The 13,747-nt window shown below is 47.1% G+C and overlaps 1 protein-coding gene across 1 annotated transcript; it reads left to right on the forward strand.

Annotated features, from left to right (window-relative positions):
• The first annotated feature begins 4,200 nt into the window (after positions 1 to 4,200).
• On the forward strand, positions 4,201 to 12,572 carry Fcgr3a (Fc gamma receptor IIIa). The gene is made up of 6 exons (XM_075989074.1): positions 4,201 to 4,299; positions 4,770 to 4,790; positions 5,127 to 5,381; positions 8,715 to 8,972; positions 12,020 to 12,197; positions 12,356 to 12,572. The coding sequence occupies exons 1-6, from the start codon at positions 4,260 to 4,262 to the stop codon at positions 12,423 to 12,425; spliced, it is 822 nt and encodes a 273-aa protein (XP_075845189.1). The 5' UTR covers positions 4,201 to 4,259; the 3' UTR covers positions 12,426 to 12,572.
• Positions 12,573 to 13,747: the final 1,175 nt, after the last annotated feature.

A 13,747-nucleotide genomic window follows, 5' to 3' on the forward strand; every position in this document is an offset into this window, starting at 1 on the left:
TTGTCTTCTATTCGATACCAATAATAAGGTCTCTGGCAGGGTTTCCACCTCTGACCCTTCCCCTAGATGTGAAGCTGCATTTCTCAAGCACAGTCCTCTCCTCACTTTCTTATTTTTCTCGAAGTTCTGGTCCCAGGCGACTGTGTCTCTTGGGCTCAGAGCCCTTGGCCCCTGTTCTTGTGTGATGACATGCTAAAACAGCTTGTGCCCACACAGTCTGATCCTCCCTGGATTCCTGGGATGCTAGGAACTGCAGACCCGTAGGTCTTCTCTGCTCACTCATGGGAGCTGTATTGTGTCTTTCCTCCTCACTCCCATTGGGATGTCTTTTGGAGATCCACTGATCACTCTTTTCAAATCAGCTCTGGCCTCAGTATTCCTTGGATTAATTAGTCGGGAAACCTTGAAAGAATTCTCCACTTTCTTTTTCTGTTTCCTCTTGGGCTGGAGAGATGGCTCAATGGTTAAGAGCATTGCCTGGTCTTCCAAAGGTCCTGAATTCAATTCCCAGCAACCACATGGTGGCTCACAACCATCTGTAATGAGGTCTGGTGCCCTCTTCTGTTTCCTCTCCCTCTCTAAATGTCCTGTGTGTTTGTTGCAGTGTGCAGGTCAGATGGAGAAGCCAGCTTCCCCTTGCTTGGCACACACCAGTTCTCCCTTTTTATTTACTCAGCTCCTGTTTCCCTTTGGACCTGGTGATCTTCCCCTGTCACTTTTCCTTGCCTTCTCAGGAGACAGCCTTACTCATTTGCTACAAATTTGTTCTGTTTCATATTTGCCTATTGACTGCCCTCAGATACCAACCACCTATGTGTCCTGGTGAATCAGCTAGAAAGAGGGTGCCCAGGTGCTGTTGCAGTGATGTGAAAGGAGCATGTGCTTTAAGTTCTTGTGAGCTCCAGGGAGTTGACCTGCACCCACCTCGAACAGCATCTTGCCAGCGCCTGACACGTCCACAGAGCCTGGACAGTGAACTGAAACAGCCAGATACCCCAGGATGTGGCCAGCACCCCAGTTTTCTCAGGACCCCCAAAGATTGTGATGCCCCCTGATCAGCATGAAGCAGTCTTGAGAACACGGCATCCTCATCCCCACCTCACCAACTACCCATTTCTAACTCCTTATCTTGTTCTAATAAACAAAAGGGAGGAATGTTAGTGCATACACCCTCTCTGCAGCCACTAAGAGCACCCCCTGTGCACATTCCTTTCAAAAGGTGGGCCTGCCCACCCCCCCTTTCTTTCTCTTTGGCTCTTTCTCTCCCTTCTTTTTCTCTTCTGCCACTCTTGTCTCCAAGAACTGGTCTTTGCCCCCCTCTCTGTCCCCTCCTCTATCCTTCTCTCCCCTCTTCCAATAAACCTCCCATGTAAGCCTTGTTGCATGGCGTGACTTCTCTCTGCAGGGTTTTTTTTTTTTAATTACAGCACTGAAAGAAAAGAGGGAGAAGGAGGAAAAGAATGTGGGGGGAAGAGGAAGGAGAGAAAACCGAATGTGAAGATAATCATGTGTTCACAGAAAGATTCTGTATAAGACATCCCAAGTGCATCACACTTCTCTGTAAGAACTTTAACCATACCCAACACTGTAAAATGAATCCAGCAACAGCCCCAATGACATTCCATTTAAGGATTCAAAAGAACTCATAAAATCCCTCTGGATGCTGCTTGCCTGTGGTTGTTTGATTGAGAATGGTACCTATAGGCTCACATATTCGAATACCTGAGCCCCAGTTGGTAGACCTGTTTAGGAAGGATTGAGGGTGTGGCCTTGTTGGAAGAGGTGTGTCACTGGCTGTACGCTTTGAGGTTTCAAAAGTCCATGCCATTGCCAGTGTTTCTCTGCCTCTTCCCCACAGATAATGATGTAAACTCTCAGCTGCTTCTCCAGCACCATGCCAACCTGCTACCAATCATGCCTTCAGGTCATAGACTTACCCACTGAAACTCCAAGCTCCAGTAGCCTTTCTTTTATAAGTTGCCTTGCTCATGGTGGTATCTTATCACAGTAATAAAAAAGATCTAAGATATGATCCATCTTGGGCCCCTTTCTCTTCTCCTGTGTGCCCTCTCCTCTCTTTCCTATCTAGCTTATGCCCTTGCTACTAACAACTTCTTCCTTCGTTTGAGGACCATGGAGAAAAGATGAGTCAGAGACAAAACCGGAACTCAAAAAAGGAAAAGTAAAGTGGGCCCTTATGTCACAAGTCAAACAGCAGAAAGCCACCAAGAAACTGTAGAAAGAGCCTGGGAATGCACACCCTTTACCTTAGAGACTGTCCACAGGCTGACCAACATCTTTTTTTTCCTTCCTGTTTTAGGTTTTCTAGACAGGTATCAAAGCCCTATAGCAAAGAGCTTGAAGTTTTCAGACCCTCGGCTGTTTACACAACAGGACTTTACTGACCAGCGTTCTAATGACTGTCTGGATCGTGCCCACTGCCCATCTTCATTAGACATCTAAAGATGGACCAGTTAGGGAGGGGCTTCAGCGAGATCATGAGTATGATTGGATGGCAATGAGCAACAATCAACAAGCTCTACCCACAAGCAAAACAAAACATAAGCAAAAACCTGAGAAGTGATTTCTCTATGGTTCTGGAGTCCCAAGCAGGGGTCAACAGGCCCCCTCAGCAGCCCCTACCCCACTCAACCCTTGCTAACCATCACTTGCCCTGCTTGAATTGCTCCCCTAAGTCAGGTGAGAGCTGCCTAGAGTCCTAGGAACCCCCTGGGGGGAACCGCTACCAAACAGTGCCATTTGATTTCTTTTGTCTGGGGGTCAAGTTGGTGTGATTGTCAAACACTTAGCTTTGCTAAGAGGGGGTTGAGGGAGAACGAAGTGTGACTATGTTAGGGAGGAGGTGGGAATGAGAAGATGTTAACCAATCTTACCACTTCCTGTTCCTCCCTCCATGTTTTCTGTTGAGAAGCCTGGCACTCTGGCCTTTTGACCAGCCCAGACCCAGAGAATGGTTACAGAGAGAGCCACCCTGAGCTACTGTGGTGAGCACAACCACAGCCACATTAGAGCCAACGTAGAACTCCTAACCCAGCTGTCAGTTTATCGTTAGCCATGAGCTGAGCAACCTCCTCTGCTACATGTTCCTGCCGTCACAATGTCCTGCCTCCCCACAGGTTTGACACACAGTGCCACGCGGTCATGGACTGGAACCTCTGGTCCCCCTTCAAGCTCAATGGAAAAAGATAATCTCCTGAGAGGTGTCAAAAAAGATGGTGGTGTATCAAATAGGGGAACCTCCACTCCCTTCAGTCCTTCACTGCACACTTTACCGTGACAGCAGCAGCAGGGTTTGGGGCTCAGTGCCAGTAGCTGCTGTTTCATCCCAAAACCAGCGGCCAAGCCCTCAGAGCTCATGCCTTCATCTTGGTTTTTCCATAAGAGAAATATGTATGCTTGGGATTCTGGCCAACTCCTTTCTACAACCAGTGGGATCATGCAGGGAAAACAACGTCTAAGGAGCTCTTGTCCTCTCCGGGCGTGCCCACTTCTCTGTGAGTCTCCCAGCCTCCCACCGTTTCCTCTTTGCAGAGCGCTCCTTCCTGTGTGAGTTTCTTCCAAAACACAAAACAACAACAATAACAACAACACAATGTCATTTAGTGGTCAGATTCACACTAAGAAGCTGGTAACTCCTTTGGATTATATATTCCAGGGGTGGACATTTTGAAAGAAAATGTAGGTTGAGATAATATTAAAAAGGGATACTAGTGAATTGAAAAGTTTAAATTACTATTTTAAATATAAACACACATGTACACACACACACACACACACCACACATAGTCAGATCCTGGTCTGTTTGTGGGCCAGGCAGGAGAGAGCCAAGGGACCCTGGGGACATGACTCTTGCTGTGAAGGCTGTCACCAGGTCATGCTGTCCCATTCTTGGCCCTGGGTGCCCTGAGACTGCCAAAAGTACCTCTGATAGATTCTGTGTGTGTCGCCTAGGTGCTAAACTGTGACATCCGTAGAACAAGTGGGCCCATCCCTCTTGGTATCTTCTCCGGGCGCTCTCCCTCCTGCTCCTGCCCCGCCACAGGGCTCTCTCATCAGAGTGTGTTTTAGGAATCAGATGCTGCTTCTGGAAAATGAAACTAAGTGAGAGACACGGGGTGGGGGTAATGATGGGGGTTGGGGAAGGTTGGGGAAAAGCTATTTACTTCCTCTCTTCTAGTCAAATAGGCCCTTAAGGGTTCCGGATATCTGTGGTGACATTTTCTGCACAGTGTAGCAGTATGGGTCCACGGCTACTACCGACAGCTCTGCTACTCCTGGGTAAGTGGGGCTCCGTCTGGATGAAGAGTGGTCTGTGTTCAGCAGAGACCTCCCCTCTCTTCAGGTCAGGCCCAGATTTAACTCCTAGGACAGACTGTTAGATAAGCAGCACCCTGACTTTGATCTGTGCTTCATCAGGAGTGGACTGTGAGTTCACCCATCTGGGTCTCCATTTCCCTAGGTGGAAATCAAAGAGCAAGGACCAGGTGGCTCCTGAGGTTTGTGTCTTCCAGCCTGACATCCCAGGTTTCCCTTTTTGTTTTTTCTCTTTCCAGGTGGGGCTTAGGTTCAAAGTGGTTTCTGTGGCTTGATTTAGGGAAATGCAATCTTCACTTTTAACCTGACAGTTTTAATGAGGAACAGGATAAAGGGAACAATGTCCGAAAGCTAAGATTTGAGTTTCCTGCAGGACAGGTGGAAGGGAGCCGCCCTGCTCAACACCTGATGCATGCTTTTCTTTTCTCTTGCAGTTTCCTCTGGCATTCGAGCTGGTGAGTTTGCTTCAGGGTCTTAGACTGATTGAGTGCGGCACACACAAAGACCATAGAAAGTTGGGAAAGGATCAGTGTGTGGTGTCTGGCATGTCTGGGGGCTGGGAGCAATTCCCTAACACAGCTGGGATCAGCCTTACGTCTCTCCGGCTGGTTTTTCTCCAACTACAGAAAGGGTTAAAAATGGGACCAAGGGCTTCCCTGCCTAGATGCCCTAAGAGTGAGTCATAGATGGCCGGAGAATGCTGTGGGTTTGTTCAGTCTGCCTGTGTTTGCCCTGGGAGTGCCAGTGATGAGCCCACTCGTCTGAGTTCTTACTCCACCTTCTCTCATCAGGTTTCCAAAAGGCTGTGGTGATCCTAGACCCTAAATGGGTCAGGGTACTCAAGGATGACAATGTGACCCTCAGGTGCCAGGCCACCTACTCCCCTGAGGACAATTCTACCAAGTGGTTCCACAATGGAAGCCTCATCCCACAGCAGCACAGCACCTATGTCATTAGCAAGGTCAAAGTGAATGACAGTGGAGAATACAAGTGTCAGACAGCCCTCTCGACTCTCAGTGACCCGGTGAACCTAGAAGTCCATATAGGTGAGTAGAAGGGCCCTGAATCACTTGGAGAAAGCCCTGCAGTTTTTGGTTAATAAGGAAGCGAGGTGATAATGAGTCCCATCAGATGTGAGCAGAACTGTAGTTATCGCTGTAAGGAAGCCCTAAGCAGAGCATGGAAACCTGTCATGTGGTGAAGACAGGATGGTGACAAGGAATGATTCCAGGAATGGGCATTTTCACAGAACACATACAACACAGGCAGGTGCTCTGAGGTCAGAGCATGCTCCATAACACTCTTAGTTAGACCCGTGGGTTTCTTCTTAGGATCTTAGCTATTACACTCGGTCCTCCTCCATTTCAGATCTTTCACCGTCTGTGACCACATCACTTAGTGTCTGTCTGTACTATCTTCCCACCAATGCCATGCTGGAACTCACATGGTTGTTATATGTCGCTTGCTTGTTATATACAGCAGAACAGAGAGCGGAATTATTACATACAACTGAACAAGAAATCTGGGTTGCTACATACAGATAAACAAGGAGACAGGGTTCTTGTTGTATACAGAGGGTCAAGGAGGCAGGTTTAGAGACAGTCTCTGAAGCTGTCTTCAGGCCGTAAGCATCCAGGGCGGGGAGGGCTATGGTGGACACTTCCTGCACACACTGTCAACATCCACACTCAGGCCGTCCCTCGAAGTCTCACCCCTACAGAAGACTTTGTCATCTTCCCGTGGGCCTGAGGCTCTGGAGCTCTCAACACGGCTGTGTGGAGTGTCTACACACTCATCTACATTTATCGTAGGATGAACATGTCTGTGTCAATTAGCAGCATCCTGGTATCACAAGCCGGTAAGAGGACCGGTTTTTTCAGGCGTAGGTCTTTCCCGGTATCCTTGGTATCACATCAGATACTATCAGTTTTCCTCTGTTTACACAGCTGTGCCATTGTGTAGTGTGAGTTGGTGGGGAGGCCCGGAGGGGAAGAAGGGGTATCTACAGTGGGGTTTCTTTGAATTGGGCCTCTCAACCAGCTGGCTCTTGTGGCTCCTTTGCCTCTAACCAGAGCACCTGGACAACACGGTTCTCACCCGGCAGAGCCTCAGGAAGGAATATTAACTGTCTTGCTGGGTGAGAGATGGCTGTCCAGGAGTGAATGAAGTGAATTACTGAGAGGAGGCAACAGGAAAATCAAGTCTCGGGGCTAGAGAGGTGGCTCAGTGGTAAAGATGCTGCTAAGCCTGCTAAGCTTGAGTTCAGTTCCCAGAAGCCACAGGGTGGAAGGAAAGAAGCCACTCCTGTAAGGTGCCCTTCGAGCTCTACAAATGTGATATGGCACGCGTGCGCGCGCGCGTGCACACACACACACACACACACACACACACACACACATGCACACACATACATTTTTTTAAAAAAAAAAGAAAAATCAAGGATCAGGCAGGGTGGCTCATGCTTCCAATCCCAGCACTCAGGAGTCAGAGACAGGAGGATCTCTGTGAGTCTGGTCTACATAGTGAGTTCCAGAACAGCCAGAGATACATAGTGAGACCTCACCTAAAAATAAAAATGAAAGTTAAAAAGAGGAAAGAAAATAAATCTCAAGGTGAAGGGTTGTTAATCTGCCTCGACTTTGCTCCTGAAATGGGCTTTGGACATCTTGTTAACAAGGCCGCCACTGTGAGCACTAGGTTCACGGGGGAAACCCAGATTATCTTTTCGAACCAGTTTGCCTTACACTTATGCTCTGGACTTTCTTTGGGTAGGATTTTTTTTTTAAATTCTAATCTCATTGGCTCTACAGTCCCTTTCTCTTAGCCCGTTCTAGAACTTACCACACTGCGGTGTAACGCTTTGGGGCGTATGTGTTTCTAAGCTCTAGACTGTAGGTTCCGTGAGGTTAGGAACCATACACCTTAGCCATCTGAAAATCCCTAGTGTAAAATGTCTGTTGCATATGTGTTGAATAAGCATCTGTCGGTGTATTAGCTATGTTCACAGCAAGGCAGATAAAACCAGAATATTCCCTGAGCCATTGTAGCAAAGCATACCAAACTACATCCATGTCAATCACAATCTTATTCCAATCAAAATGCATTCCTTATCTGAACAAAGAAGCTAAATAGACTTGTGATACTTTTGATAACCAATATATTGTGTTTATTTGGGGGCATTTCTTTAATAATAAGTACAATGTAGTTTGGAGTTGCCTGGAACTCTCTGTGGAGTCTTGGCTAGTCTTAAACTCCTGTTTGTCTTGCCTCTGCTTCTTGTATACTGTCTTCACTGATAAATGACCTACCTTATTAAATATTAGAAATTGCCCTCTGTTTGGCAAGTCTTCCTGGTAAAGAATCTTCACCAAAATGTTCTACCAATTTTGTTTAGCACTGAGCAGTCAAATCTAAAAGCCACCAAATATTTTGCTTTGTTCTTACTATAAAACATCATTAGGGTTGTATTTCAAAAATCAGTAAGAAGTAACTCCTGTTAATCTTCAAGCATCAGTGTTTGCACCTGCTCTCGGTGCTTACCCGACATATAATTTTTATTTCCCCAGGTACCCTCCTACCTTGGTGTCACAGTGGAGTCTGATTACTAAAGGTGGTGTGAGAGCGGGGTCATTTCTCCCTTGAAAGCCAAGTTCAGTCATCGTCTCCCTCCCTTCCTCCCCCCACTACCCTCCTACTTAGTTTTTTGTTTTTTCTTGTTTTGGTTTGGTTTATTTTTCGAGACAAGGTTTCTTTGTAGCTTTGGAGTCTGTCCTGGAACTAACTCTTGTAGACCAGGGTGGTCTCGAACTCACAGAGATCTGCCTGCTTCTGCCTTCCGGGGATTAAAGGCATGTGCTGCCACCACCCAGCTAGAAAGCCATTTTTTTGTATTTATTATGTATACAGTGTTCTGCCTGCATGTATGAGAAGAGGATACCGGAATGCATTATACAGATGGTTGTGAGCCATCATGTGGTTGCTGGGAATTGAACTCGGGACCTCTGGAAGAGCTGCGAGCAGCATCTCTACAGCCCCTAGAAAGCCATTTTTAAATGTAACGTTTACCTTTTGGTTTAGAAACACTGTGAGTCCTTATTAGCTGCCAAACCAAATGTGAGCCCAGCACACAGGGACCCCGCAGACATCCTCAGCTTTGCTTCTCACTGCCTTCATTCTTAGTTTCTCATTCTAGTGTGTGTGTGCCCCTTTTCTTCCTTAGACAAAAGGTCATGGTGTGATCTGAGGCGCGGTGTAGGACAGTTCTCAGTCTGGCTTTCCATTGCATCCGGGATCGAATGGTTCAGAGCATCCCCTTCAGAAAAGATTTGCACTCCGCGTCTGCTCCCCCCCCCCCTCTAAGACCCTCATCTATCTTTCAGGCTGGCTGTTGCTTCAAACCACTCAGCGGCCTGAATTCCAGGAGGGGGACCCCATCCGGCTGAACTGCCACAGCTGGAAAAACAACCCTGTAAATAAGGTCACCTATTTACAGAACGGCAAAGGCAAGAAGTATTTCCATCGGAATTCTGAACTATACATTCCAAGCGCTACACAAAATCACAGCGGCTCCTACTTCTGCAGGGGGCTGATTGGACGAAATAACAAGTCTTCAGAGGCCTTGAGAATCATTGTAAGAGGTGAGAGCTCTTCAGAAGCTTTTACAACGTGCTAAGGTTTTATTATTATTTGTTATTATTACTGTTATGTGTGTGTGTGTGTGTGTGTGTGTGTGTGTGCATGTCTGTGTGCACATGTGACAGTGAGCTTGTGGAAGCCAGAAGGCAACTTTTAGGACTCAGTTCTCTCGTTGCACCACCTGAGGCCTGAGGGTTGGTGAGCTAACTAATGTGGTCAGGATTGGCAGCGAGAGCCTTTGCTGGCCTTTGCCAATTTTTGTTTACTCTTAATCTGGCACCGACAAGGAGGACCTATTGTACTCTCAAAGGCTGTCTTAGTTACTTTTATATTGCCAAGAAGAGACACCGTGGCCAAAGTCACTTATAAAAGAAGGCATTTCATTGGAGGTTTGCTCACAGCTTCAGAGGGCAAGTCCGTGACCAGCGTGATGGGGAGCGTGGCCGCAGGCGTGGCACTAGAGTAGGAGCTGAGAACGATATCTTCCACACAGCAGGCAGAGAGCATGAGAGACTCCGCCTAGTGTGGACTTTTGAAGTGACATACCTCCTCCAACAGGACCATACCTACGAATCTTCCCCAGAATGGTTCCGCCAACTAGGGAACAACAACTAGGCTCATTCAAATATATAAACCTTTGGGGACCATCTTCCTTCAAACCACCACGAAAGGTGGTTGGTAGAGGAAAGACCAAATGATGAGACAACAGAGTCAAATGTAAACAATGAGAGAATCTAAGTAAAAGGCATTTGAGAGTTTTTTTTATGCTACTAAGGTAAATTTGTTCATAGTTTAAAACCATATCAAAATTTAAAGTTAAGGGGCTGGAGAGATGGCTCAGCAGTTAAGAGCACTATCTGCTTTTGCAGAGGACCCGAGTTCAATTCCAAGCACCTGCATGGTCTCTCACAACCACCTACAACTCCAGTTCCGTGGACTCTAATGCCTCTTTTCGCCTGCCAGGGCACTGCATGAATGTGGTGAAATGCGTACACCCTGACACACACACACATACATAAAAATAAAAATGTATTCACTCAGACACACACATACGTAAAAATTAAGGTTAAAACTGGGCGAGGCATGGTGGCACATGCCTTTAACCCTAACACTCTGAGGCAGAGGCAAGTGGATCTCTGAGGTGGTTTTCAAGCCAGCCAAGGCCACAGAGTTTCAAACAAACAAAAGCAACTAGAGCTGGGGAGCTAGCTCGGTTCATCTTAAAGTGATCACAAACACGGGGCCTGGAGCAGAGAGAGCCCTAGAGCCAGGAAACTATGTCAGATGTGGGTGGTAGCCCAGTAATCCCGACACTGAGCAGGCAGATCCTGGGCACTCCCACTTACTCCCAGAACTCCAGGCCAATGAGAGACTTGTGGTTTGCCTCCCATTGTGATAAATGACCAAAAATAACTTGGAGGAAGAAAGGGTTTATTTCAGCTTATACTTCTAGCATAGTTCATCATTTAGGGAAGTCACAGCAGAAACACAAGCAAGAACTGAAGCAGAAACCATGAAAGAACACTGCAGAGTCCCTTGCTCTCTGGCTCGTACTCAGCTTGTTTTCCTATATAGTTTATCTGCTAGGAATAGCGTCTGTATAGGGCTGCCTGCCTAGGAACAGTGTTGCCCATAGTGGGCTGGCCTTCCCACATCAATCATTAATCCAGACACTTTCTCACAGACATTCTGACTTGGGCAATTACTCAACTGAGCTTCCCTCTTCCTTGAGACCATAGGCTGTGTCATATTGACAGTAAAAACTCACCAAAACATGGTCTAAAGGAAGCGAGCATTTTTTCTTTCTTTCTTTCTTTCTTTCTTTCTTTCTTTCTTTCTTTCTTTCTTTCTTTCTTTCTTTCTTTCTTTCCTTCCTTCTTTTCTTCCTTTCTTCTTTCTTTCTTTCTTCTCTCTCTCTCTCTCTCTCTCTCTCTCTCTCTCTCTCTCTCTCTCTCTCTCTCCCTCTCGTTTTCCAAAACAGGGTTTCTTTATGTAGTCCTGGCAATCCTAGAACTAGCTCTGTAGACCAGGCTGACCTTGAACTCATGAAGATTCACCTGCCTCTGCCTCCCGAGTGCTAGGATTAAAGGCGTGCACCTCCACTACCCAGCTGTGAACAGCATTTATAAGAATAATACCCAAGGTTGTCCTCTAATCTCCATATACATGCACACAAACACACTCAAACACATACACACTCACTTGTACCTATGCATACATACACAAGTGCACACACAGAGACACACACAAATGCACGAGCATACTAACACACACCACATGCATGCAATTTTTAATTGAAAAATATTGAACCCAGGGCTAGAGAGATTGCTTAGTGTTTAAGAGCACTGGCTGCTCTTCCAGGGTTCCTGGGTTTGACTCCCAGCACCTACATGGTGATTCACAATTGCAACTCCAGTTCCATGGGACCTAACGCCCTTTTCTGGCCTCTGTGAGCACCAGACATCAACCTGGTACACAGACATGCCCATACACATAAAATTCAAATTAAAAATGTCTAAATAGCAAAATATTGAGCTGGACTTGGTGGCACACATCTTTAATCGCAGCACTCAAGAAGCAGAGGCAGCTAGATATCTCTGAGTTTGAGGACAGTCTGGTTTATATAGTGAGTTCCAGAACAGTCAGGGCTGTATAATGAGACCCTGGCTTTAAAAATTAACTGAGAGAGAATGAGAGATAATAAATAAAAAATAAAATACACAAATCAGTCCCCTTTCTAGACGACAGCAACATGACATCACAGCTGTCACGTGACTCCTGTAGACAACTTACCTTGCCAAGCATCCCCTGCTGTGTCAACACTGAACAAGCAGAAGCAGTGACTGAGTGTGTGGCCTGCTGAGCTCCGGCCTAGGTCGCGCTAGGATGGAGATTCAGTGAAGAACTGGCCCAGGCTCTCCCAGGATTCCCCCTACCTGATTCCCAGCAGGCGTCAGGAGCACGGTCTGGCAGTGTCGACCTCACTGTTTATCCCAAATCTCTGCCTTACTGAGAGTCACCTTTTTCATCTCTCTATTTCCCCTACTAGGCCCGACATCGTCATCCACCTCTCCACCGCCGTGGCCTCGGATCACTTTCTGCCTGCTGACAGGACTCTTGTTTGCAATAGACACAGTGCTGTGTTTCTCCGTGCAGAGGAGTCTTCGGAGGCCAGTGGCAGACTATGAGGAGCCCGAGTTGCACTGGAGCAAGGAACCCGAGGACAAGTGAGCTCTTATCTTGTGGGGGGTTGAGAGTGGTGACGTAGTACCTAGGGACCTCTCTGTGGACTCGCCACCTCATCTACGTCGGGCATACACTGAGCAGCAGGAACATGACAAAGAAAGACCCCTCCCCCAACCCGGTTTTCTTTTTGTCTCTAAAGGACCGTCTCTGGGGAAAAGAAAAGTTTCAGATCTTCGAGAGCCAACAGTGAAGCCCCAGAGAGTACGTAGCTGCCCTCCGGAGAAGTGACGCTTCAGAGTTTTACACATTTTCTATCCCAAGCATTCCCTTATAGTGAAGCAGCAGCCTGGGCTCTGGGTGGTGACCCTTTTCATGCTTAGCAATTGTTCCCAAATAAACTTCTGTAGAAACGTGAATGACTGCTACAGCTAGTGGGACAGCTGTCTGCATCTCTTCCTCAGGCCTGCTTGCCTTCATGGAGCCCCCAGAGTCCAGGGGACCTAGGCAGAGCAGCTGAACTCATGAGGTAGAGAGCTAGGAGCTGGGGGAGGGGAGGCCAGAGCCAGTTGATGATGATTTCTGGAGGAGGAGGGAGTCCCTTTCTTCAATAGTGGAGCCTCTGTAAATTCCCCTTGTTCCACTAGATAACCTACTCCCTGTTCTCATGCAAGTCACCCAAATTATTAAACTCAGTGGGAAACAAGCAAGCAAGGCACAAAAGAAAGTTGGAGGGGGAAACTCTTCAGAAGAGGGGCTTCAGTGGGAGTGGGAAGGGGTGAACCAAGGTAGCGAAGGGTGAGAATTGCCACCATAACTGGGGCATTCCCTGACAAGACAGCAATGCCTGCGGGTTGGTAAAGGGCAAGAACCACTCTGGAGAGAGCTTCCGGGAACAGTGTCTGCTTTATTGCGTGGTGACAGGCACTTATATAGTGGAAACGTATCGACGGTGATTGTTTTGTACCTTACCTCGGATTGGATAATGAGCCAATGAGCACTCATACCACCAGGGTCTCTATGAGGAAGAATCACACTAAAGGAGACACGGAAAGAACAAACAAGCCAGCTACCGGCTACTCACATTACTTCAGAACTCAGTGTTCTGGCTTTGGGGACGTGGTGTGCCATGTGCTTATTCGGAAGAGCAGTATATATATTTAGATTTATTTATTTTTATGTGTATGAGTATTTTGCCTTCTTGGATGTATCCACACCATGTATGTGCCTGGTGTTTTCAGAGGTCAGAAAGAGGGAGTCAGATCTGCTAGAACGGAGTTTCAGATGGTTGTTAGCCACCATGTGGGTGCTGGGCATTGAATCCAGTGCTTCTACAAGAAGTTCTCTTAACCGTTGAGTCATCTCTCCAGCTCCATGTCAAATCATTTTTTTTTTTCTAATTGTAAAGAGCAGGGGAAGGAGCTGGAGAGCTGACTCGTCAGTTAAGGGCTTTTGCTGATCTTGCAGAGGCCCTGGACTTGATTCCCAGAACCCTCAGGGTGGTTCAGCGGCACCAGGCACCAAACGCAAACATGGTGTGCATATGTGTGCAGGCAGAACACACATACACATAAAATAAAATGAATCTTAAAAA

Source organism: Microtus pennsylvanicus, chromosome 10, assembly GCF_037038515.1.
Source record: "Microtus pennsylvanicus isolate mMicPen1 chromosome 10, mMicPen1.hap1, whole genome shotgun sequence".
NCBI classification, from domain to species: Eukaryota; Metazoa; Chordata; class Mammalia; order Rodentia; family Cricetidae; genus Microtus; species Microtus pennsylvanicus.